This window comes from Cyprinus carpio, chromosome A13 (genome assembly GCF_018340385.1).
Source record: "Cyprinus carpio isolate SPL01 chromosome A13, ASM1834038v1, whole genome shotgun sequence".
Taxonomy (NCBI): domain Eukaryota; kingdom Metazoa; phylum Chordata; class Actinopteri; order Cypriniformes; family Cyprinidae; genus Cyprinus; species Cyprinus carpio.
In genome coordinates, this window is record NC_056584.1 from 24,601,520 (window position 1) to 24,626,991 (window position 25,472).

The 25,472-nt window shown below is 35.9% G+C and overlaps 2 protein-coding genes across 3 annotated transcripts; one reads left to right on the forward strand and one right to left on the reverse strand.

The window, feature by feature from the left end:
• Positions 1 to 3,087: 3,087 nt before the first annotated feature.
• LOC109062148 (oocyte zinc finger protein XlCOF6.1-like) lies at positions 3,088 to 10,149 on the reverse strand. Its single transcript, XM_042769452.1, has 2 exons — positions 10,013 to 10,149; positions 3,088 to 4,004 (listed from the first exon to the last, which is right to left on the reverse strand). Exon 2 carries the CDS (start codon positions 3,980 to 3,982, stop codon positions 3,287 to 3,289), a length of 696 nt encoding a protein of 231 aa, XP_042625386.1. The 5' UTR covers positions 3,983 to 4,004; positions 10,013 to 10,149; the 3' UTR covers positions 3,088 to 3,286.
• zbtb8os (zinc finger and BTB domain containing 8 opposite strand) lies at positions 10,084 to 25,450 on the forward strand. 2 transcript variants are annotated; one of them, XM_042769454.1, is made up of 7 exons: positions 10,084 to 10,300; positions 10,870 to 10,894; positions 11,165 to 11,286; positions 13,938 to 13,984; positions 14,066 to 14,118; positions 21,578 to 21,614; positions 25,226 to 25,450. In XM_042769454.1, exons 1-7 carry the CDS (start codon positions 10,219 to 10,221, stop codon positions 25,310 to 25,312), a joined length of 453 nt encoding a protein of 150 aa, XP_042625388.1. In that variant the 5' UTR covers positions 10,084 to 10,218; the 3' UTR covers positions 25,313 to 25,450. The 2 variants fall into 2 exon arrangements, with proteins under 2 accessions (XP_042625388.1, XP_042625387.1); XM_042769453.1 differs by having other exon boundaries at positions 10,089 to 10,300; positions 13,902 to 13,984.
• The last annotated feature ends 22 nt before the right edge of the window (positions 25,451 to 25,472 follow it).

A 25,472-nucleotide genomic window follows, 5' to 3' on the forward strand; every position in this document is an offset into this window, starting at 1 on the left:
ACTGTGGGAGGGGCGATAAGATAACTGAGCTGCTGTAGTTTCACTTTCCTTGCTGCAGAGGGCGAAAAAGTGTTTCTCAGTGAGTGGGTTTCCATAAATGTCAAACCAAAAATTATTCAGACACCAGATATAATTTTGGATATTTTTTAACAAGTGGGTGCAGGACACTACAGTTCATATATGTAAGTGAGGATAGCGAAATAAAGTAAACTGTGACATATTATACCCAAAAAATTATTCAGACAGTGGACTACCAGTAAAACTGATAAAACAATTTGTGACCATAGACAGTAAGTTTGTGAACCAAATATGATTCAGATACTTTGTCCTGACCATGTTTTGCTGAAGTGTTATCTGACATTATCTAGATGTATTCGTTCTGACACAGTTTAACTTCTTAACACCACGTTTTATAAGTTCTTGTCATATTTTATTTCCATTTTCTAAACTATAGTGAATAAATTGAGATGATCTGTGAAATGTTGAAGGTGTCTGAATAAATTTTGGTTTGACTCTATTTATTAAAATAAAAGAGACAAAATAGTAAATGAACTAAGAGAAACTCTTAGGCCATGAATATTATCCTGTAAGACATCTTATACACATCCTTAAAACTAACACACGTGACCACATCATGTGATCTTATTGAATTTATAGGTTCCTTGGGCTGTGTGTGAAAAGACAATATTGTGTGTGTAAACTGCTCAGTGTATGTGGAGAGTTAAGAATGAAGACAATTAAAAAAAAATGATTAGAAAAGATTATTTACAAATCTGATGAAATGTATTGATGTAAGAACATGCACGTAAATGTAGATATTGTGAAATGTATGTGTGTGTGCGCATCTATAAATGTATTTTATAAATTAAATCTTTAAATAATTAAAATACAGACACATTAAAAAGTGCATATATTCTTCATCTTGAGACAATACACCTTAAATGACAATAAATGGACTTAAATAGCTTTAATAAAAAAAACAAAGCTTAATTAAAAACAATAATAAAAAAGATGATGAGGGGAAACAAGCTAGCAATTAAGTTAATACAAATGCACATGCAATTTATATTATAATATGTGCAAAGCTGACGAGATAATGTGGTATCTCACACTCACACAGCATGACCAGTCGCTCATACAGCAGGATTTCTTATTCTGATGCACGGCGTTACATAGAGAAAAAAAGTAGATGATAAAATAATAAGCATGGAACTCATGCTTAAAGACGGATGTCCTTCCTCTTTCATGCACGTGGCTGTTTTCTTTGTCACAGTCTATTCACCCTCTTGTTGACCTTTGTGGTTGATTACATGAAACTCGTCTAACTTTCACATCCGTTGCTTATTCATCCCCTAAATAAACAAAGGAAGTATTCCAAGCACTTTCCATAGCATTCAAGCAATTTATAGGCTACTCATGTATTTTATATATGACATTAACCTAAACACAAGAAAATAACACGACACATATCAATGTCAATATACAATATCTCACACAGCATCATTTTGGTATTGTTAGGAGAGGACTTGTTATTGTGCACGGTGTCTGTGTTTTGTATGTGTATTAACAGCCTTTCTTGTTCTGTCCTATCTGTCATGTGTTGCTGCCTCCATTACTGTGCTACACATTTAAAGAAATGTCTTTTAATTTTAAAGTATATATTTATATATAAAAAATATTTACTTGTTTTTCATGAATGCGTTTTACAAAAATACAAAGAGCAATGTGTAAAATTTTACCAGATTCAGTCCTACACTTCTTCACTTTTATTTGTTCCCAACTAAATAATGTTATTTCACTAAATGTTTAGATTTTATACAATTTTTGTGCACTCATGATTTTTCTAGAATAACTTTTGCTGCTGAATAATTCACTAACCTAGTTTATAATAGTATTTTTGTCATAGATTATGATTTTATATATATATTTTTTTAATTAATTTTTCTTTAAAATGAAGTTGTCTATATTTAGTAGAGTGTGTTTAACACAAAAAACAGTGATGATCAGGTCAATACACTAAGGTATAGAAATTCTACATTGATTATATATATAAAAAAATTAAAAAAAAAACAGAGCTGGTATCGGATTGGTATCGGCCCATACTCAGAATTTTTAGTATTGGATTGTATCGGAAAAAAATTATATCGGTGCATCCCTGTTCTGGTGAACAGTCATAAAGCACTTACTTGCAATGTAGTTGCTCAAAGGGACATTCTCTGAGACGGTGCCAATAATGAGCATCTCCAACTTCAGACACTTGTTCTGCTTTACTTCACTTCAAGACAGGCAGTGCTGCTCCTGTCTGTCGTCAAAAGGTTGCTTAGTGCGTTGCTCAGTAAACCTCTGCAAAAAAAAATCTAGAAAAAAGAATAAGACATGTTTAAGCTAAATTAAATTTTATAAATGAAGTGTATTAACCGAATTAGGGTAATGATGGAAATGTATCAGATTCATAGAACAGTACTTATATGTACACAGCAAATACAGAACGCTCCTCTAATGTTTTGATTTGGCTTTTTTTTTTTTTTAGGAACCAAATAAGAATGTTCTGGGAATGTTAGGGAAACGTGCTATAAACCCACTGGGAGTGTCCATCAGAGAATGTTAGGATGTCTGTTTTGGGAACCAGAAACAGGTTTCCAAAATGTTCTTGGAACCAAAAATGTGACCCTGAACCACAAAACCAGTCTTAAGTGTAAATTTTTCCAAATTGAGATTTATACATCATCTGAAAGCTGAATAAATAAGCTGAATTAAAAAACTGGAATCTGAGGGTGCAAAAAAAATCAAAATACGGAGAAAATCGCCTTTAAAGTTTTCCACATGAATTCTTAACAATACATATTACTAATCAAAAATTAAGTTTTTATATATTTACGGTAGGAAATTTACAAAATATCTTCATGGACCATGATCTTTACTTAATATCCTAATGATTTTTGGCATAAAACAAAAAACTATAATTTTGACCCATACATTGTTTTTTGTCTATTGCTACAAATATACCCCAGTGACTTCAGATTGGTTTTGTGCTCCAGGGTCACAAATTGGGTATAAATTGTAATCAACTGAGAAAAACAGTGATGAAAAGGTGATAAAAAGGCTCTTTATTGGGACCAAACAGGTATAATAAGATTCAGAAAAACATAATCAATAAAAGGAACATGATTAAAACAAATAATAAAACGGTAATTCATGTGACATGCATAATTGTGCATTACATCAACTTTTTAGCCGAGTGCCGTTTACGATGCATATCCATGGAGTATTTATGACGGAAAGTTTTTCAACAGTCTGGACACGAGAAAGGTATCTCTCCAGTGTGAGTCCGCATGTGTTTCTGCAGCGTAAAAAGGCGTGAGAATCTGCTTCCACACACAGGGCAGCAGAAGGGTTTGTCATCAGAATGAGAATCAACCTGATGCCGTTTAAGATTGGTCTGACTGTAGAAGGTCTTGTCGCAGTGCGCGCAGACGAACGGCCTCTCGCCTCGGTGTCTATACAGATGGCTCTGGAGCGCGGTGGAGCCTGTAAACTTCTTCCCACACTTATGGCAACTGAAGCTCTTTGCAGGCTTTCGCTTGTTACCCGTGTGGACGCTGCTGTGCAGCTGAAGCCAGTCTTTACGACGATGTTCACAGATGTACGGCGCCTCACCTGTGTGTATCCGCATGTGACGCACCAGGCTTATGCTCTGCCGATACTCAATGCCACACAGCTTACAGATGTATTTTTGAACAGGAGTCTTACTGTGGTATTTTTTAATCGTACTGCAGTTTGAAGGATGGGCGATGGAAGCCTCTGTTTTAATATCCGGATGACTTTCATCTGGCACTTGAATAGTTTTTACTCCATATTTCAGTCGTTGACAAAAGAGCACACCTGATTCCTCCATTCTGCTCAGCACCAAAGTTTCAACACCCTTCTTATTCGATTCAGATCTTGGATCTCCAGGAAAATACTTTTTGATCGCAGGCTTCATGTCGATGCAGTCAGGATGCCAACTAGGGAAAGAGATTGAGTAGAGATGCAACTATTCAGATTTATTCCTCAACTGTATTACTCATTAAACCCAAAATTTCCATGAATGAATAATACAATAACCATATAATTTATTTGGACACTTACGCTACACTTAAAGTATGAAAGTGTTCAGTAAGACTGAGGAATTGAGAAACGTATTATGCATTAGTGCAATAAAAAGTCAACAACAGGAAAGAGTTAACAGATGGAAGGCAGTGAACCAGTGATAGAACCTGTTTCAGGATGCAAGAATATAAATATTGTTTGAGCTCCCTTTCTTGACCACTTTGAATAAGTTGAGGAATGGGAACGTGTTTGTATGAATCTTCACTCAGACAAAAGATTTATAAGACCTTTGAATGTTTCAGTCATTCACTAAAACTCACCAGTTGGTTCAAACGAATTGCAAAAACACCTCAGAAAAAGTTGATTTAGTTCTTAAAAAATAAAAATAAGTAAATGCTTGCAGCATCTACATGGCACATGGAATTTGGTACTTTTTAATATATTTGTCACATTTGTTCTTGAGCAGCAAATCTGAATATAATAATGATTTCTAAAGGATCATGTGACACTGAAGACTGGAGTAATGATGCTGAAAATTCAGCTTTGATCACAGGAATAAATTACATTTTCAAATAGATTAAAATAGAAAACGTTTTGTTGTTGTAATAATATTTCACAATATAAATAAATAAAACATTTTTTATTGTTGATGTTAAAGACAAACTTGTGATTTAACTAATCTCTGGTCAGTTTCATAATGTAGGCTCTTTATTAAATAATTTAATGCGTAGCCTATTTATGTATTATAAAAATCACTTCTTCCTGACCTAGTTTGCTTAGCCCAGCATAAGAACACAAAATACACCTTTTTACAAAACCTTTATGTTTAATGGTATGCGCGTATTTTTAGGTTGCGTTTAACAGATTAATTTTTTTCTTAAGGTGTCATTCTACACGTTAGGGAGGTTGCATTTGCACCGTTTTGATCAGCAGATGCCGCTAACCTGTGGTGTTCAGAAATGCTTCGTAGAATGAATCGTTTTGCGAAGAATCAAATGATTCAGTTTTGAAAAGTTTCGTTTCTCCTATTACTATGTATCAGCAACTCACCAACACACCCTCACATCCTTATAACTTTAAACCCAAAAAAAAATAAAAAACAACCGTTTAAAAATCTAAAAATAAAGGACTAACACTCACTTGCAAAGAAGCTATATTCACACTCCCAAAAAAAACAAAATCACCTACGAGTCCATTTAAAACGTTCTCGTGCATGCTTCTTCTTCATTATTTACCTATGGAATTACATTTGCTTCTATAACAATGAACGAAACTTTATAAAACTGAACGTAACTTTTTCAGAAACTATCAAAAATATGCCATTTACAAAAGAAGAAAAACACAATGAAATGAAAAAAAATGAACTCAGTCGCACAAATTTAACAGGCTCTTCAAATATGTTAATTCTTTGTTAATCTTTTTCAAAGATTCGTTTTCGGTAATCGTGGATTAGGGCTGGGCGATGTATCGCATGCAATTGTCACGCGCATTTCGTCAGTAAATCTGGTTCCGTGATTACCGCTAAATCGCCATCACCTGCTTTCAAATGGAGCGGCATTTAATATACAGAGCCGTAGATCACTGAAAAGCTACGCAATATCGCGGTCATTATCGCAGATGAATCCGCCTTCGTAATGAACGCGATATTGCGTAGCTTTTCAGTGATCTACGGCTCTGTATAGGCTATTAAATGCCGCTCCATTTGAAATCAGGTGATGGAGATTTAGCGGTAATCAGGGAACCGGCTTTACTGACGAAATGCGCGTGACAATTGCATGCGATACATCGCCCAGCCCTATCGTGGATTCTGAATGCATTGTCACAGATTTCGCTTACGCTTCGCAGTTTTTCGTTTGGTGTTTTGACACAAACCTCTCGTGGGGGCGGGCTTAACAGTGATCTACTCTGATTGGATAGTGAGCTTTTGATGGACAGGTGCTCTCTGACCGGGAAGTACAGACGCCACTCAGTGGCGCGCATATATTTGACCTTCATACGATCGAAGGTCAAATATTAGTTACATATTTAGTAATATTGCATACAAATCACCGCGAGAGCTTTTTTTTCTTTTTCTTTTTTTATTAATGCAGAGAACAAAAACTTACAAAAGTATAAACATTCATCACATAATATCAACCACAAAAAAAAAAAAAAAAAAAAAAAAAAAAAAACAACAATTAAGAATAAAATAGAACTAAAGAAAAAGAGGGCCAAAATCTAAACAAAATTACACAAGGAGATCAAAGGCAGAGCAAATTCTAACAGTCCTTATAGCTTTCTTATTAGTAGATACTGAGATTACATTTAAATAATTTTCCATTTAAGTGTACAGTTTCTTCAGAACTCGAACAAAAAGAGCTTGTAAAATCAATGTCAGATTTAAATCTTTGTATAAACTTCTTTACAGGGTAGAACCCCTACAAAACCTTAAAAAAAATTTCTTAAACTTAAACTGTGAAAAATTAAACATGCATTATATACCAGGGCTGCGTTCAGCCCCGACAAAACGTTGCAAAACGTTTTTTAAACGGAAACGGTGGCGTGTTGAACACCCTGTTGTGATGACTCAAGCGTTGCAACTATGGCAGCTGAGAAGGCCATTCTCTGTGTTCTTTTTGAAGAATTTTCGGAGCCTACTGATGATGATTGATATAAATACTTGTTTAATATACTGCAAAGTACCCTCGATGTTACAGTCACTGCCCTTGCCGTCCAGAATGAAAGAGAAACATCCCAATCAAGTGAAGAGATTTGTGGAAACTGTCTGTCCCAATTATTTGTGATCCAACATTTGCCAGCCTCGCAATTTCAGGATGAAAAGACAAACATTTCAGGTGAAGGATAATCCACTTCTTACCTCCGAGACTGTGTTATGATCTATATGACCTTATTAATTTTTTATTGTGAGTAGGCTATCATTATTGACGATCACTGTTGTACTATACTTTTGTGATATTTACCATTATATAATCAGATGAGTATAAAAAAAGTTTATGAAAGTGTCCCTCCACAATACATTATCAAAATATATAAAAATGTAATAGTATGTTTGTTACATTAATCAGTGTCTAGCACACCTTCCTAAGGAAAGAAAATAGACAGAGAAGACATTGCAAATTACTAATACAATATTTAGACAGACTTTAAAGAAGTTCTAGATCTATACTTGTGCCCTTATTATTTAAGTTATTTTGCCTTTACTGTAAATAAACATGCATCAATTCTTTGCATATACCGAGCTGCAGCGGACACATTTGTAAACTACTTTACTAGGACCCATTGTGCGAGGTGTCTCTTTAATACCGCGTGGTTTATATACATGCTGCCGCTAATTTGGGCCGACATTTCTGACACACCCACCAAACAAGAGAAAACGCATCTCAAACCCGTTGCACACCGTTGCACACCGTTTCCAGGAAACGTGTCGTTCAACCCGGAAAACGTAGCAAAACGTTGCGCACCGGTGTGAGCTTGAACGTGCCCCAGATTTAATCACCGCGAGAGCTTTCTAATATGCGTGCCACTGAGTGACGTCTGTACTTCCCGGTCAGAGAGCACCTGTCCATCAAAAGCTCACTATCCAATCAGAGTAGATCACTGTTAAGCCCGCCCCCACGAGAGGTTTGTGTCAAAACCATAGACTGTAAAATATGCCATTACAAAAGAAGAAAAACACAATGAAAATGAAAAAAAAAAAAATGAACTCAGTCGCACAAATTTAACAGGCTCTTTAAATATGCTTCATTCTTTGTTAATGTTTTTCAAAGATTCGTTTTCGCTAATCGTGGATTCTGAATACCCTTTGGAATATATATTTTTTTTGGAATAACTCATTTTTTAATGAGCCTTTTTTAACTGTCCTCTTAGGTTGTTTTGAGAATGTTCTGTAGGCCACTAAAAAAAAGGACCTCTTTGTTTGTTGCAAATTCACAAAAACAATGCAACTGAGATGTTTACATTGGCTTGTTGGGGTAATATTTCTGTCCACTGACAACAAAGTGTTCCTTCTGAATTAGCATAACTGCACAAGTTTTATAGCTAATAAAACAAATTACATTAGTTATACTTTAATTTCCTTCAATAAAAAGGAAATTCAGCAAAACAGTGTAAAAGGTGTGTGGACGTGGATTAGTAATCTGGCCCCTTGGTATAAAGGAGAAAAAATGCTGGCCCTCGTCACTACCAAAGTTGCTCATCCCTGTATTGTAAGAGCAGACTGAATGCTATAAAAGGCGGGAATCATTGTGTTCTTGTTAACAATGGTTACCTCCAAAGAAACACGTGCAGCCATCATTGCTTTGCATCAACATAGCCTCACATGCAAGGAAATTGCTACAGAGAATATTGCACCTGAAAGAACCATTTAAAACTGAAAACTGAAATTTTTCAGGAATCACAAGGATTGGACAGCAGAAGACTGGTGCTTTTCTCTGATGAAGCTCCCTTCCGACTGTTTGGGACATCTGGAAAATCGATCATTCGGAGAGGAAAAGGGGAACGCTACCATGAGTCCTGCGTTGTTCCAACAGTGAAGCATCCTGAGACCATCCATGTGTGGGGCTGCTTTTCAACCAAGGGAGTGGGCTCTCTCATAATTCTGCCCAAAAACACTGCCATGAATAAAGAATGGTATCAAAACATCCTGCAACAGTCCTCAAAAGGCGAGTGGTCAAGCAGACGCCCACAAATTGTGATCAACTCTGAGAACTTATAAGGCAAGAATGGATCACTAACAGTCAGGATTTAGCCCAGAAGCTAATATGCAGCATGCCAGAGCGAATTGGAGAGGTTATGAAGAACAAAGGCCAACACCATAAATAGTGATTCCTTCATTATGAGTCATTATGTTTCCCGATAAAAGCTTTTAAAACTTATATAATTTTTTTTTTTTGTATACCATAGAAACATATGGAAAAATAATCTACTACTGAAGCAGCAAACTTTGCGAAACACAAAATTTGTCACTTGGTCATGACAGTAGTCTCAAGATTTTTAGAGTCACGGAGACTTCATGTGCCTTCTAGAGGAATAATCCATTAAACGAAAAGATTTGGCTAACCGGATATATTTTTAAAGATTTATTTTTACTGAATAAGAGACTGGAACAAAACTTGGTGTTTAATTTGTCATTATGTGTGGAAAGTACTAAATAAAAACAATAAACCTAACATCATACAATTTAAAACTGAACTAATGCAATATATTTAGACTCTAAAAGCAAGAAATAAAAATGCAAAATCAACGACTGAAACCTTTTCTCTCGTTAATTCATTTCAATTATTCCCTGTTATATTATTTGGTTATAATGTATCTTCTGTATCTTTCTCTGCAAGTGCTTTTGTTCTGCAATAAAACAAAACAAGTGGACGCTTATAAAACTGTCTGTATTAGTTTGTTGAAATGAACAAAGGTAAAATAAACATTAAAAACATATTTATTGAATATAATGTCAGAGGTTGTGGTGCCTTGAAAGTCCTCAAATGAAGTCCATGTGAAAGTGTGATTTACGCAACAGATGCTTATAATAGTTTATCTTATTCTCCTCTCTACCAGTTGCTTGTTATTTAATCAGAGAGTTCAAGGCAATGAAAAGTTTGTGTTTATCTTTGACGTCAGAGAGATAATTCATGTATGTCAACAGGAAACAAGCAATCAAAGCAGTTTTCAGATTAACGCTACTTTATATAATTGTGTCTTCCCGTGTATCAAGCTACTGGAATATCAAAGTGGAGTGGAACATTATTCAATATCACACAAAATATAAACCCTCTGTCTGTACTGCAAGTGTCTCAAGTGAGTGAATGAAAAATGCTCATTGTATAGCTTGGTAGAAAAACTGGTGATGTGAAAACTTAATATAAATATGCCTATACCAAATAAAGTGGTGCTGCATTTACAGCTCAAGCGAATCATTGTCACTAACCTCGGATATGACAAAAAATCCCAAAAATAAAGGGATAAGACATCACATCGGTTTTAGTTGAACAAGGGAATGGGACTTTTACGATGAAAATGAATGCAGGAGCAAGTGGACTCTTCTGTGGTCCACCGTTTCTGCCTTCGTACTGTACGCCCCGCATGTTTTCACGGAAATAACAGCTACAGAGCATTAAAATCACTCACGGAACAATGACTGACCGTGAACTTGATCTCACAGAAGCGCAAAAAGCTACAAAATCAAAGTATCCTCCCATCACCAAGAAATATGAGTGTAAGTGGAATCGAATTCACTGTGTATTGCGCATGTCATCTACATTCAGTAACGAACACAAACAAAACCTTCTTAAACTAAATGTAAATGTGCTGAAAATACATCCTTGTAACACATACTTGTCATACATAAGAGTCATATGTAAATAAAGGCACGAACGTTACAGAAACGCACTTAACTATCAAATGTACTATTTCTGATAAGGGTGAAGGTTCATGAATATTAATTAGGTCACGTGATACAGCACGTAACATAGTATCGTTGCAATTTTTTTTTTTTTTTATTATTTTTTTTATTATTTTAAAATAGTTTCCTTACATATGTCAGACTATATAATGCAAAATATGTATGAAGTAGTCATGGAAAAACCGAAGCTTTTCGAAACTTTGAGTCACTGAAACACTCCTGCTGGTCAAAACGGTGTAAATGCAACGCCCACACAAGAATGATCATATTGAAACATACAGTGTAGTAATGGTTTCATTCTGTGATTGTTCAGTGTTTGCACTTTCACGCTTAGACTTATGTGTATTAGCATCATTAAAGCAATATTTGATTTTCTGTTTCAGATCTTGACCATACTGCAGATGTCCAGTAAGTATTTGCCTATTTACTAAGAATAACTGGAAACGTCAGAAGCTGCACTAGTGGTAAAGGGAATTAAGAATATTTTAAGTGAGTCATTCCTGAACCACTTTTCCAGTGCCACCAGAATCTTTTTGGGTTCTTTAAACATGCTTTAGCACGTGGCCTACGTTTGGACAAGGAATTATATTTGGGTTTCCTAGAATTAATGGAAGAATTAATATGTCTGTGTGTGTGTTTGCAGTGTGCCTTTGAAGCATTTTCTGTTTTTCACTGTAGGATTCATTCATGGGGTGATTCTCTAGAAGAGGCTTTTGAACAGTGTGCAATGGGGATGTTTGGCTACATGACGGACACAGAAACTGTGGAACCCATTGACACTCTAGATGTAGAATCAGAAGGTGGGACACTAGTCAATTGTCACTTATGTACACACAGAGTTCAGGGATTTACGGGAGTGATGACCATATTTTGCAACCAAATTAAATCCTGAAAAATTCAGGTTGTGACAGCCGCATTTACAAAAATTCTACACAGTGGTACAGAACCGAACTTAAGTTGTTAATTTTATATATATATATATATATATATATATATATATATATATATATATATATATATATATATATATATATATATACAGTACAGGTCAAAAGTTTGGAAACATTAATATGTTTAATGTTTTTGAAAGAAGTCTCTTCTGCTCATCAAGCCTGCATTTATTTGATCAAAAATACAGAAAAAAATACAGTAATATTGTAAAATATTATTACAGCTTAAAATAATAGTTTTCTATTTGAATATACTTTAAAAAAATAATTTATTCCTGTGATGCAAAGCTGAATTTTCAGCATCATTACTCCAGCCTTCAGTGTCACATGTAACATCCAGTCTATCACATGATCATTTAGAAATCATTCTAATATTCTGATTTATTATGAGTGTTGGGAAAACAGTTCTGCTGTCTAATATATTTGGATGAATAAAAGGTTAAAAAGAACTGCCTTTTATTCAAAATAAAAAAAAAAAAATCTAATAATATATATTCTAATACAGCGGCATATTTTATTTACTATCACTTTTTATCAATTTAACACATCCTTGCTGAATAAAAGTAATTGTGATTTTATTTAAAAAAAAAGAAAGAAAAAAAAATTACTGACCCCAAATTACTGACCAGTAGTGTATATTGTTATTACAAAATATTTATATTTGAAAAACATAGCTTCTTATTTTTTTTTATTTTTTTATTTTTTTTTACTTTTTATTCATCAAAGTATCCTAAAAAAGTATCACATGTTCTGAAAAAATATTAAGCAGCAGAACTGTTTCCAACTTTGATAATGAATCATCATATTAGAATGATTTCTAAAGGATCATGTGATAATGATCCTAAAACTGTCAGCTTTGCATCACAGAAATAAAAGCATAATTTAAAAGTATAATAAATTTAAAAACATTATTATTTTAAATTGTAATAATATATCACAATATTACATTTTTTTTCTGTATTTTTGATCAAATAAATGCAGGCTTGATGAGCAGAAGAAACTTCTTTCAAAAACATTAAAATAGTAATGTTTCCAAACTTTTTGACCTGTACTGTATATATAATATATATATGGATATATATATAACTATATATATATGCTATATATATATATGTATATATATATATATATATATATGTGCATCAGAGATGTGTTTCACTTTTGTATGAACTTAAAGTATCAAGAAAAATCACAGGAATATAAGCTTTCACTTATTTGTGTTGCTAGATCTTGCTAAAAAAAAAAAAAAAAAAAAACTAAACAGGCCAATAATAAAACAAAATAAATCCAAATGCTATATTTTGATCAAAATATCAAATAATACCAAAATACCTGCCCACATTAATAAATACATAAACCTGATTGCTTTATGAGCCGTTACCAATCAACAAGCCCAAAGAAGCTTATGATGAAAAGACATGGCAACACAAGAGCATGCTCTGAAGCAGCTTTCCAAATATAAAACACAATGTGTCTTTTAACAGTGGTTTACTTACCATTACAGAAAATAACAAGTCTTTGGTTGAAATATTACTTTGGTCAAAAAAAAAAAAAAAAAAAAATACATGAGAGGCCATTGTCATTGCAATTTTGTGAGTGAGTCATGTTTCATACACATGGGATGATCATTTTTAGTTCTTTAGACCTGTATTTAAATTCAGTTATCAATTCTAAACACCATCACACATCTTACATCTTAATAGCTTTGAGGTCCGACCTAATTTTAAAGGTTGCAAGTTGTCTATACAGTCTAGAAAGAATATAATTACATCAGTTACGCATCTTCATGTTGCTGCAAAGAAGTATGATTTGCTTGGGTGTGGCAGAAACTTAAACTGTCATTTAAAGCTATTACATGACTTCATATGACCAAAATATGTTGCAAGAATTATAAAAAACACATTTATAGAGCTTAATTATTCTGTTTGTCTTTTATTCAGCACGACATTGGAAACAGAAATAACTGTTTTTGCTATTCAACAGTAAACATAACATTAAGAGTTTTATTTATTTATTTTTTTTACATTAACTTTACTGGTAATATTATTGACTCCAACATTAATTGCTTGTTTGGGAATTGCTACTTTGCAATTCAATTTAGACCAATGTTTTTCACCCAGGCAAACTTCCAGAGGTGCCTCAATAAGTTTTAAATGATTTAAAAATAGTTCTATTAATAGTATTTAAATTAAAAAGCACACACACACAAAAAAAAAAAAAAAATACTACAACAACCATAAAAACTGATATCGTATTTTGAGTTTGTTATACAAAGGAAACTTCTTGTCAGAAGTAACTAAATAAATGTCATTTTTTTTTTTCATTATTTCACAAAACGTTGTGCAGGAGTGGTGATATATTAGATTACAGTGAGGGCATTAAAGGTGCTTTCAAAGGCACAAAAAGGAAATAAAACTGAAAACCGCTGGTCAAGCCAGATGATGACCCTTATCTTGATGTTTCAGGTGATGATATGGAGTCACTCCTTTTTCATTTCTTAGATGACTGGCTCTTTAAATTCAGCGCTGATATCTTCTTCATTCCCAGGGTAATGTGCACATATTGGCATTAGATTTTCTGTGATTTTCAGTTTTTCCATTTCCCAACAGCCTGGTCTTTTGTTTTGCAGGAAGTGAAGGTGTTGCATATTGACCGAGTGCGCTTCAGAATCCGCTCGATAGGGTGAGTTCTGACTCTAAAAGTCTAGACAAAAAAAGTCTTTCATTGCACGCCCATAGAACTCCCACAAGAAGCTCAGCCAAACCAGAGAAAACTAGCCTTCTGTGTCTGAACCCAAATGAACTTCTTGGATGTTGTTCAGGTGTTTTCATAGCTGGAAGGGAATGCTAGGAAAAAATTTTCATCTGTTACAAACAGCGAGTTCCAAAGTGCACACACACAGCAGTGAGCATACCACACTGTGAACACACATCTGGAGCAGTGGGCAGCCATTTATGATGCGGCCCCCGGGGAGCATTTGGGGGTTCAGTGCCTTGCTCAAGGGCACCTCAGTCGTGGTATTGAGGGTGGAGAGAGCACTGGTACATACACTCCCCCCACCTACAATCCCTTTTTTGATTACGAGTCCGACTATCTAACCGTTAGGCCAGGACTTCCCCATCTTAACTTAGGGAGGGGCAATTTGCCAAAGTAAATTACAATAAACAAAACTACCACTACACACAAACTAACCTAGAAATCAAATTAAATACAAGTTCTTACCTCTCTGCTAACATAAACAGCAGAAAACGAACAAAACAACAGGCACCCAGCTCCCTACCAGTCTCCACTTAACCAAGGTCCAGGAAGTAAGCAACCAAACGTAAACATAAGGCCCAGTCCACACAGAGACGTGTTTAGCTGTATATGCATAAATTTTGTATCGTATAGGCGTTTCGTCCACATGGATCCGGCATTTTGGGAGAGTGAAACCAATATTTTTTAAAACCGGGTCCCAGAGTGGATAAATTTGAAAAAGCTGTTTTCTTGTGTACAGCGAATCTGTATATTTTCTGAAACGATGACGTCATCAGCCCATGTCTCGCCCCTAGTCAGACACCGCTACGTCACGTAACAGAAACAAAAACATGAACAAACACTGAACGACTGTTTTTTTGTTAACTAACATGAACACGGATTAATACATGTATTGTTCCATGTTTGTTTGTATACTAGGGTAACCAAACGTGCCATTTTCCCAGGACACGTCCTGGCCAGGATTTCTAAAATATCCAGGTTTTGGCTTTCTGTTCCCGATTCAAAGGCACAAGAAGCCATCTGCTCTCTAGAGCTTTTACAACAGTTGGTCTGCACAGCACAAACAAACAAAGCCTAAACGTGGATATTTTAGGCAATATAGAAATCCTGGCCAGGATGTGTCCTGGGAAAATGGCACATTTGGTCACTCTATTACAGGGATCTCCAACCCTGCTACTGGAGAGCTATTGTCCTGCAGATTTCAGCTCCAACCCCAATCAAACACACCTGAAGCAGCTAATCAAGGTGTTCAGGGCTATTAGATAATTACAGACAGGTTATAAAACAAAATAATCAAAACAATAACCATCCACTATCAATTATACATACACAAGTAATAAAGTGACCAAATGTGCCATTTTCCCAGGACACATCCTCATCAGGATTTCTATATTGCCTAAAATATCCAGGCTTATGCATAGTCCAAGTCTTCTTCTCTGTTTTTAGTCTATCTCTGTGGCAGAATTACAGCACCACATGCTGGTCTGGCATATATACTACATCGTTTTGTGTAGGTTTTGTGGTTCCGTGTGGACGCAGATATTTCTTGAGACGAGATTATTAATTCAGTGATTGACAACAAATGTCTAAGTTGGTGATCCTTTCGCCAACACACGTTACACAACGGGAGCAACAGTGTTAAAGGGATACTCCATTTAAAAATGAAAATTTTGTCATTAATCCCCATGTCGTTCCAAACCCGTAAAAGCTCCGTTCATCTTCAGAACACAATTTAAGATATTTTGGATGAAAACTGGGAGGCCTGTGACTGTCCCATAGACTGCCAAGTAAATAGCAGTGTCAAGGTCCTTAAAAGGTATGAAAGTTGTCGTCAGAATACTCCATCAGACACGCAATCTGGGTTATATGATGCGACAGGGACACTTTTTGTAGGTGGGAGGGAGTGAATGAACAGCGCTCTCTTCCACCCTCAATACTCATGGCTGAAGTGCCCTTGAGGAAGGCACTGAACCCCCAGTTGCTCCCCGGGCGCTGGATATAGCTGCCCACTGCTCCGGGTGTGTGTTCACGGTGTGTTCACTTCTCACTGCTGTGTGTGTGCACTTGGATGGGTTAAATGCAGATTCTGAACCAATTCTGAGTATTGGTTACCATACAAGGCAAATGTCACGACTTTCACTTTTCACTTTCGAACTGAGCTTTTACGGGTTTGGAACTGCATGGGGATAATTAAATAATCAAAAAACAAAAAACAAAATCATAGTTGAATCAAAAAAAACGAAGACACCAGGAGAGCGGGGAACCATCAATTCCTTCCACCGGATGGCTTTAGTACTGCGGCAATCCCAGCTGTTATCAGTTAAAGTGAAAGAGGGAGAGATGAAGAAAAACCTACGCACACGAACAGATGATATGCTGTTTCCCCAGCAACACACAAATCCATTCATAACAATCAATCGCATATTTGATTCATAGTGAAAGTGGGCTAAATCATTTTTACTGGAAATCTTTCTGATATGTGAAATTTCATCATCTGAGGATGAATCTCTCACAGAAAAAAAAGTTAAGATGTGTTAAGCTCATTTTATGTCATGTTTTGTAATTTTGTAAACTGCATTTGACTCACACGTTATTGACATCTTGTCTTAATAAATCTTTCAAATATGTTTCCTATGATACGAAAACTTGGAATACACCCACTAATAATATAATAAAATATTTGCCATTTATATGAGGATTACAAAATAATTTTGCCAGAATACACTGATATTTTCAAAGTCCCTTTAAGACAAGTCATGTCACTCGGAGGCCATCTTTGAAACGCCTCTCAGGCATCCAAGTGCAATTCCTATCTCTTTGAATGGGGAAACATCAAATTCTACAAAAGTGTTCATTGGCTTGCAATTAAATTTAATATTTGAAATCACCAAAGAAATCTGATAACATCTGTGTCATAAATGTTGTTTATTTTGCACAAATAGCGTTATAAAAAGCTTATTATTCAGGCTAGATCAGCCAGTGCGCATGCGCAACAACTTTATATAAACAGCTGGGTATTAATATAGTTATATTTTGTGACTAGATAAATCAGACATGTGAGATTTGCTAAATAGTAGAAATCACTGTATGCAAGTTTATACGTATGCAGATAATGTGTGTGTGTGTGTATCTATATACATACATACAATACATACACATACATAAAATCATGCAGCCAAGATTTGCCATATAGTGTATATTGCTTTACTTGAGTATACTAAATGTATGAAGGTGAAGTAGGATGTACTATATATCCAACTTTTAATATGTCGCTAGGTGATAATACAGGTCCTTCTCAAAACATTAGCATATTGTGATAAAAGTTCATTATTTTCCATAATGTAATGATAAAATTAAACTTTCATATATTTTAGATTCATTGCACACCAACTGAAATATTTCAGGTCTTTTATTGTTTTAATACTGATGATTTTGGCATACAGCTCATGAAAACCCAAAATTCCTATCTCAAAAAATTAGCATATCATGAAAAGGTTCTCTAAACGAGCTATTAACCTAATCATCTGAATCAACTAACTAACTCTAAACACCTGCAAAAGATTCCTGAGGCTTTTAAAAACTCCCAGCCTGGTTCATTACTCAAAACCGCAATCATGGGTAAGACTGCCGACCTGACTGCTGTCCAGAAGGCCATCATTGACACCCTCAAGCGAGAGGGTAAGACACAGAAAGAAATTTCTGAACGAATAGGCTGTTCCCAGAGTGCTGTATCAAGGCACCTCAGTGTGGAAGTCTGTGGGAAGGAAAAAGTGTGGCAAAAAATGCTGCACAACGAGAAGAGGTGACCGGACCCTGAGGAAGATTGTGGAGAAGGACCGATTCCAGACCTTGGGGGACCTGCGGAAGCAGTGGACTGAGTCTGGAGTAGAAACATCCAGAGCCACCGTGCACAGGCGTGTGCTTTTGAACCAGAAACACCGGCAGAAGCGCCTGACCTGGGCTACAGAGAAGCAGCACTGGACTGTTGCTCAGTGGTCCAAAGTACTTTTTTCGGATGAAAGCAAATTTTGCATGTCATTCGGAAATCAAGGTGCCAGAGTCTGGAGGAAGACTTGGGAGAAGGGAAATGCCAAAATGCCTGAAGTCCAGTGTCAAGTACCCACAGTCAGTGATGGTCTGGGGTGCCATGTCAGCTGCTGGTGTTGGTCCACTGTGTTTTATCAAGGGCAGGGTCAATGCAGCTAGCTATCAGGAGATTTTGGAGCACTTCATGCTTTCATCTGCTGGAAAGCTTTATGGAGATGAAGATTTCGTTTTTCAGCACGACCTGGCACCTGCTCACAGTGCCAAAACCACTGGTAAATGGTTTACTGACCATGGTATTACTGTGCTCAATTGGCCTGCCAACTCTCCTGACCTGAACCCCATAGAGAATCTGTGGGATATTGTGAAGAGAAAGTTGAGAGACGCAAGACCCAACACTCTGGATGAGCTTAAGGCCGCTATCGAAGCATCCTGGGCCTCCATAACACCTCAGCAGTGCCACAGGCTGATTGCCTCCATGCCACGCCGCATTGAAGCAGTCATTTCTGCAAAAGGATTCCCGACCAAGTATTGAGTGCATAACTGAACATAATTATTTGAAGGTTTACATTTTTTGTATTAAAAACACTTTTCTTTTATTAGTCGGATGAAATATGCTAATTTTTTGAGATAGGAATTTTGGGTTTTCATGAGCTGTATGCCAAAATCATCAGTATTAAAAAAAGACCTGAAATATTTCAGTTGGTGATGAATGAATTTAAAATATATGAAAGTTTAATTTTATCATTACATTATGGAAAATAATGAACTTTTATCACAATATGCTAATTTTTTGAGAAGGACCTGTATAGTTTACATCTATCGACAATTACAATGGGTGGGGAAGCAATGGGTGAGGAAAGAGCTTCATAGGACTTTCATTATGACTGTAGTTTCCCACATGGAAACGTATCAATAAACTTTTACTGCATGATTTCCTCTTCTCACAAAGAGACCCCACTTTCTGGACAAGGATCTGGCTTTTCCAGCTAACACCGTATTGTAGTGTGTAAACAGTCTAGAATTAGGGGGATTTCAGAGTCTGCCTTCTGATAATTAAAACAAATATGAAATAATATTTGCCTAAATTAAATGTTGCAGTGAAGTGGTATTGCCGGCCCGAGACTCGAACCCACAACCTTAGGGTTAGGAGTCAAACTCTCTAACCATTATGCCACAACTTCCCTTTAATTGAAATGTTAAAGGGATAGTTCATCCAAAAATGAAAAAAGATCATTTACTCAGCCTCATGTCATTCCAAACCTGTATGAATTTCTTTCTTCTGGTGAAGTTTCTGGTCCCCATTGACTTCCACAGTACAGTCATGGCCAAAAATATCGGCACCCTTGGTAAAGATGATCAAAGAAGGCTGTGAAAATTAATCTGCAATGTTAATCCTTTTGATCTTTTATTTAAAAAATTCTCAAAAATCTAACCTTTCATTGGATAATAAGAATTTAAAGTGGGGGAAAATATCATTATGAAATAAATGTTTTTCTCTAATACACATTGGCCACAATTAACAGCACCCTTTTATTCAATACTTTTTGAAACCTTTATTTGCCAGTTTAACAGCTCTAAATGTTCTCCTATAATGCCTGATGAGGTTAGAGAACATCTGACGAGATCAGAGAACATTCCTTCACCCAGAATCACTCCAGACCCTTTAGATTCCCAGCTCAATGTTGGTGCTTCTCCTCTTCAGTTCACTCCTCTCATTTTCTATCGGGTTCAGTTCAGTGGACTGGAATGGCTATAGCAGAAGCTTGGTTTTGTTCTCAGTGACCCATTTTTGTTTTGTTTTTGAGGTTTGAGTTTGGATTATTGTCCGGTTGGAAGATCCAAACGTGGCCCATTATAAGATTTCTAACAGAGTCAGTCACTTATCGATTTTTTTTATCTGTTGGTATTTGATAGAATCCATGATGCCATGTATCTAAACAAGATGTCCAGGACCTCCAGCAGAAATATAGGCCCAAAACATCACAAATACAGCAGTATATTTCATTGTACACATGGGGTCCTTTTTATCCCTGTGTTCACCAAACCCATCTCGAGTGTTTGCTGCTAAAAAGCTCATTTTTTAGTTTCATCTGACCATAGATCCAGTCCCATTTGAAGTTTCAGTCGTGTCTGATAACAGAATATGCTGGAGATTGTTTTTGGATGAGCTATGAATATTTTTCCTGAAACCCTCCCAAACAACATCTGGTGATGGAGGAGCTGTTTGTCAATTTAATGTTAAGGTTTTCTGGCCCCGAGACTCAACTATTTTCTGCAATTCTCCAGCTGTGACCCTTGGAGAGTCTTTAGCCTCACAAACTCTCCTTCTCACCGTGCATTAGGACGATATAGACACACGTCCTCTTCCAGGCAGTTTTGTAACATTTTCTGTTGATTGGAAATTCTTAATTATTGCCCTGATGGTGGAAATGGGAATTTTCACTGCTCCAGCTCTTTTCTTAAAGCCACTTCACTAATTTGTGAAGCTCAGTTATATTTTGGTGCACATCAGGAATATATTCTTTGTTTTTTTTTTTTTTCTCATTTTGATGGATGATTAAGGGAATTTGGGCTTTGTTATCCCTCCTCTTTATATTTCTGTGAAACAGGAAGCCATGGCTGGATAATTTCATGTTCGTAATCACGCTGGAGTGCTCAAAATTGTGAATATGAATGGGAATATACTTCAGAGATATTTTACTCATAAGAATTTCTAGGGGTATATTATATATATATATATATATATATATATATATATATATATATATATATATATATATATATATATATATATATATATATATACATTTTTTTTTTTCCATTCATTTTTAAAAAATAAGGTTCTGTATTGACATCGTTGGTTCCATGGAGATCCTTTAACATTCGTGGAACCTTTCCATTCCACTAAAGCTTCTTTTATACTGGGAAAAAAAAAGATTATTTAAATGTATGGTTCTTTTAAGAACTGTTCATTAAAAGGTTCTTTTGGGGAGCCAAAATGGTTTTTCTATAGGATCACAGTAAAAACCTCCCTTTTCTAAGAGTTACTATGTTAAGTCATTGGGAACCAACTGTTTGGTTACCCACATACTTTAAAATATCTTCTTTTGAGTTCAGCAGAAGAAATTATTTCTTACAGGTTTGATGATGACAGAATTTTTATTTTTGGTGTGAATTATACCTTTAAATAAATCTGCATTTTAATTCAACAGAAGCATTTTGAGAAATTCAGGATGGGGCTTTGATTTCCTCTAGCCTTCAAATGATTCTGTATGTACGATTCCTTAATGTTGTCTGACTGTTGCGCATGTTTCATTCAGTCTTTTTTTATTCGTAGGTGGGGTGAAGAATTTAACCTAAATAAGCATCCACAGGTATGTTCCCCATCTGTCTATGGCTGTGACCAATGAGCTGTGCTCTGTAAAATATACCCATCTGTGCTTTATTTGCTTTACACATTCACTTTCTGCTGAATCACATCTAGCTAAACAGTAGCACATTTCTTTGCCAGCCCTATTAAACATTATGGGAATCCACAGGGGATTTTTATGTGATGCTTGGTATTCTTTCCAACAACAACTACCTAGTGCTAATCATAGGACAGTTAAAATTAGGAAATTCCTCATATAGCACTGTTTACAAGCTGCAAAACAGTAAGTCACAAGTCCAAGATGGGCAAAAGGGAGCAAAAAAACCCACTGCAAACCATTGATTCTGCAGTGTGATAAAAATGCATACAAGTCAGTGGTGATAACTGTAAGGGAAACAGGTCAATTTAGCTCAAAGGGAATCATTTAAGATTTTAAAGGGAATTTGAACAGAATCACTGTTTCACGGCTGATCACTGAAACGGCCAGCGATTCACTGAATGAGCCGTTTAACATCAAAATCATCTGCGCTGGTATTAATATCCAAAGTATAGTGAAAAACACTATTAATTAGCACAGTAACAAGATCGGCAGTTTAAGACATTAACTTGTAAGCACAAAAACACAAGATACTTCTCTTTTCAATATGAATAAGGCTTTATTAGATAAATCTAAGACATATAAACTAATCTAACACATAAGCACATGCACTCACACATTCACACAAGTTGCAGGAAGATAGAAAGTTAGGGAAGAATGAGTTTAAGAGAATGAAAATGTGGAATCCCAAGTTTACAGCAATACGTGAAACCATTTAACCATTTAACCATTTAATCACTTAATTAACCCTCGCACTGAGTTCCTCAATGAGGTTAAAATTATATTAGATAACACCAGTACAGATGTGAGTCTGGAGGTTACTTGCGTTGCCTGTTTAACGGGGTTCCCTTTGTTGTCGCCGAAAAGGGGGTTTCCCGAAGTTGCTGATTGGCTGGAAGTTCAGTAGTCGTTGAAGTGACGTCTTGGGAAGCCCGTGGTTGGGCGTAGGCTGAAGATGCAGAGTTGTGGGCTGGTTGTAGTTTCAGACAGGCACGCGAGGTCAGACTCGAAGACACGGCGTTACAAAACTTAACTCAGAACACGAAACTCTCAAACGGAAAAGAAAAGAAGTAAAGTTTGACGAGACTAGGTGGTGCTTCTCATCGTGGCTAAGTAGCAGCAGGCGTGCAGGCCGAAGCAACGCTGGAACGGCGCTCGAAGAACGCTAAAAGTGATGACAAAGCATGACTAAAAGCAGGCTAAAAGCCGGCATGACTGATAGCAAAAGCTAAACGAAAGCTAAAAACTAAAAGCAAAATTTGATGGTGTCCTGAGTATTTAAACTGGCATTTTGGCCACACCTCAAATGTTGTCTTGACCAATTAGATATTGTCTTTTCTCGGTGTGTTGCAATGTTTGTCCCACCCATTCATAAATCATATGTTATCTTATCAAGCACGTGGTCCGAATTTTCCGCTCTTGCAGGGTATAATTTGGACATGATTCCTATAACAAGAATATGATACATTTGACAAATAACTGATGGTCAGAAACGTTTCAAGCAAGAAGATTCGAACACACACATACTAAACATGAATATGATCCCTTAAGCTATTCAAGAGTTATTTAAAAAGACATACACAATAAGTGATTAGAAACATTATAATCAAATGTGGGGGTTACATGTATGATATGGAGTTGAGCAATGGACTGATATCCATTTAGAAGTCTTTTTTGAGTTCATTTTGGTGCATATATGCATTGGAAGCATTCTCTGTGCCATTCTGGGGAGTAAGGATATCTCCTGTGAAGACCAGAGGGGTTAACAGGTCTCCATAGGAATTTCAGTCTGGTTCTGCTAGGTGGGGGGAAGTCAATCCAACGATCTTGTTTACTCTCATGGCTATACATGTGAGGGTCAAACTGTCCATCTCTTCGACTACTTGCCCCAAATTAGACAATCTCTTCTTCGAATTGAAATTGTCAATAATTGTTCTAATGGTGTTAATGTTGAAAGCTGTTCTGTGAAAGAGCTGGTTATCAGACTGTGGTGCTGGGAGTTGATTTACAACACCCTGCCTTTCTGTGGAATTCGGCTCATGTTTCAACCAGGCTCCCGATCGAATCTTTAATTTGTCTGGTTCACGCTACATAACAGACTTCCACTTTTTAAGCAAACACATAGTCCTGAGCCAGACTCATTGGAACTCTGGTATGTCTGGCCTGGGCTGCTTAAAGGAAAAGTTCACCCAAAAATGAAAATTTGCAGAAAATTTACATTCAAGATGTAGATGAGATTGTATTTTCATTGGAACAGATTTAGAGAAATTTAGCATTCCATCACTTGCTCACCAATGGATCCAGACTTTTCTAGGTAAATAGAGTAAATCTGACCACAGCTGCAATGTATGATTGAATAGTTTATCAATCGTTTGGTTTTTACTTCTGCAGCATTGAATCAGAGTACAGAAATTGACAATTCAATGGGAAGAGGTGGTTCAATCATATAAAAACGAATGGGAGAAATCGTAACACTCAGAATGGTGTCTGTTTGTAGTACAAAATATTAAAGCTAATTTTATGATGCAATTAATGCCAGATTTAATTCCTTAAAGTCTTCAAAGATTTCTGCCTTTCTCCATTCAAGTGGTTAAAAATGTTCAGATTGGCTTGTGCATAAAGTGTTTCCTTCACTTTATGACTATTCTGTGAATATTACCTTGAGTTAAAGTAAAATACTGTAATACTCTTCTGGGGAACACATTCCCCTGTAATTTCTTTCCCATGCAGCACAGCATTTAAAGTAATGTGCAGCTTAATATTGAACTCATGACGCACGGTTTTATTTTTGTAGATAGCCAAGATATTTATTATATCAGATATTCATCCGAGAGATAGGATTCACAACCATTGTTTAAGCAAACAAAGTCCTGCCCCAGTCAAGTCAAGTCAAGTCATCTTTATTTATATAGCGCTTTAAACAAAAAAGATTGCGTCAAAGCAACTGAACAACAATAATTAGGAAAACAGTGTCAATAATGCAAAATGACAGTTAAAGGCAGTTCATCATTGAATTCAGTGATGTCATCATGCAGCTCAGTTCAGTTTAAATAGTATCTGTGCAAATAGTACCCAGATTGTTGTTATATCTGGCCCGGGCTGCTTAAACCCAAAAATGAACATCTACAGAATATTCACTCATTCCTTGGGCCATACCAGGCGAAGGCCAGTTTATTTCTTTGGAACAGATATGGACAAATGTAGCATTCCATCACTTGCTCATCAGTGGATGCTCTGCAGTGAATGGGTGCCGTCAGAATGATTCCAAACGGGTGATTAAAAAGATAACAATAATCCACAAGTCATCCAAGAAGACTTTTTCACTGGAGAAATGACTCATATATTAGCTGGAAGTAACACTTTGAAGTTAAAAATATCTTAATAATGGATTTATTAAGAACTCATTTAGCTACACATGATGTTAACTGATTCCATTTGGTGCATAAATTACACACGCTTTCATTTAAACAGACAACAGACTGCAAAGATGTTAATGCTTTTATTTTCCTGTTTTACAGGGAACAGAAGTGAAAGCAATCACCTACTCTGCTATGCAAGTACATGACACAGAAAAACCAGACATCTTTGTCATCATCGATATTTAAAAAACAAAAGTACATTAGATATAATTTAATACCTCATGTTAATTTACATAATTTTAAAAGATTGTACCTTCTAGTTGGAATGGACATGTGAGAGGTGTCGTTTCTGTAAACTGTACAGATGTTTTGTTTAATTTGGATTGATATTAATAATTTGTCATTT

What these genes read in the sequence shown, in the direction of transcription:
- LOC109062148 (XM_042769452.1), bottom strand. Translation starts at nt 3,982, where the DNA reads ATGAAGCCTGCGATCAAAAAGTATTTTCCTGGAGATCCAAGATCTGAA.
- zbtb8os (XM_042769453.1), top strand. Translation starts at nt 10,219, where the DNA reads ATGACTGACCGTGAACTTGATCTCACAGAAGCGCAAAAAGCTACAAAA. An exon ending in ATATCTTCTTCATTCCCAGG is followed by an intron (nt 13,985 to 14,065) that starts GTAATGTGCACA and finishes TTTGTTTTGCAG; the next exon opens with GAAGTGAAGGTGTTGCATAT. An exon ending in ACCTAAATAAGCATCCACAG is followed by an intron (nt 21,615 to 25,225) that starts GTATGTTCCCCA and finishes CCTGTTTTACAG; the next exon opens with GGAACAGAAGTGAAAGCAAT.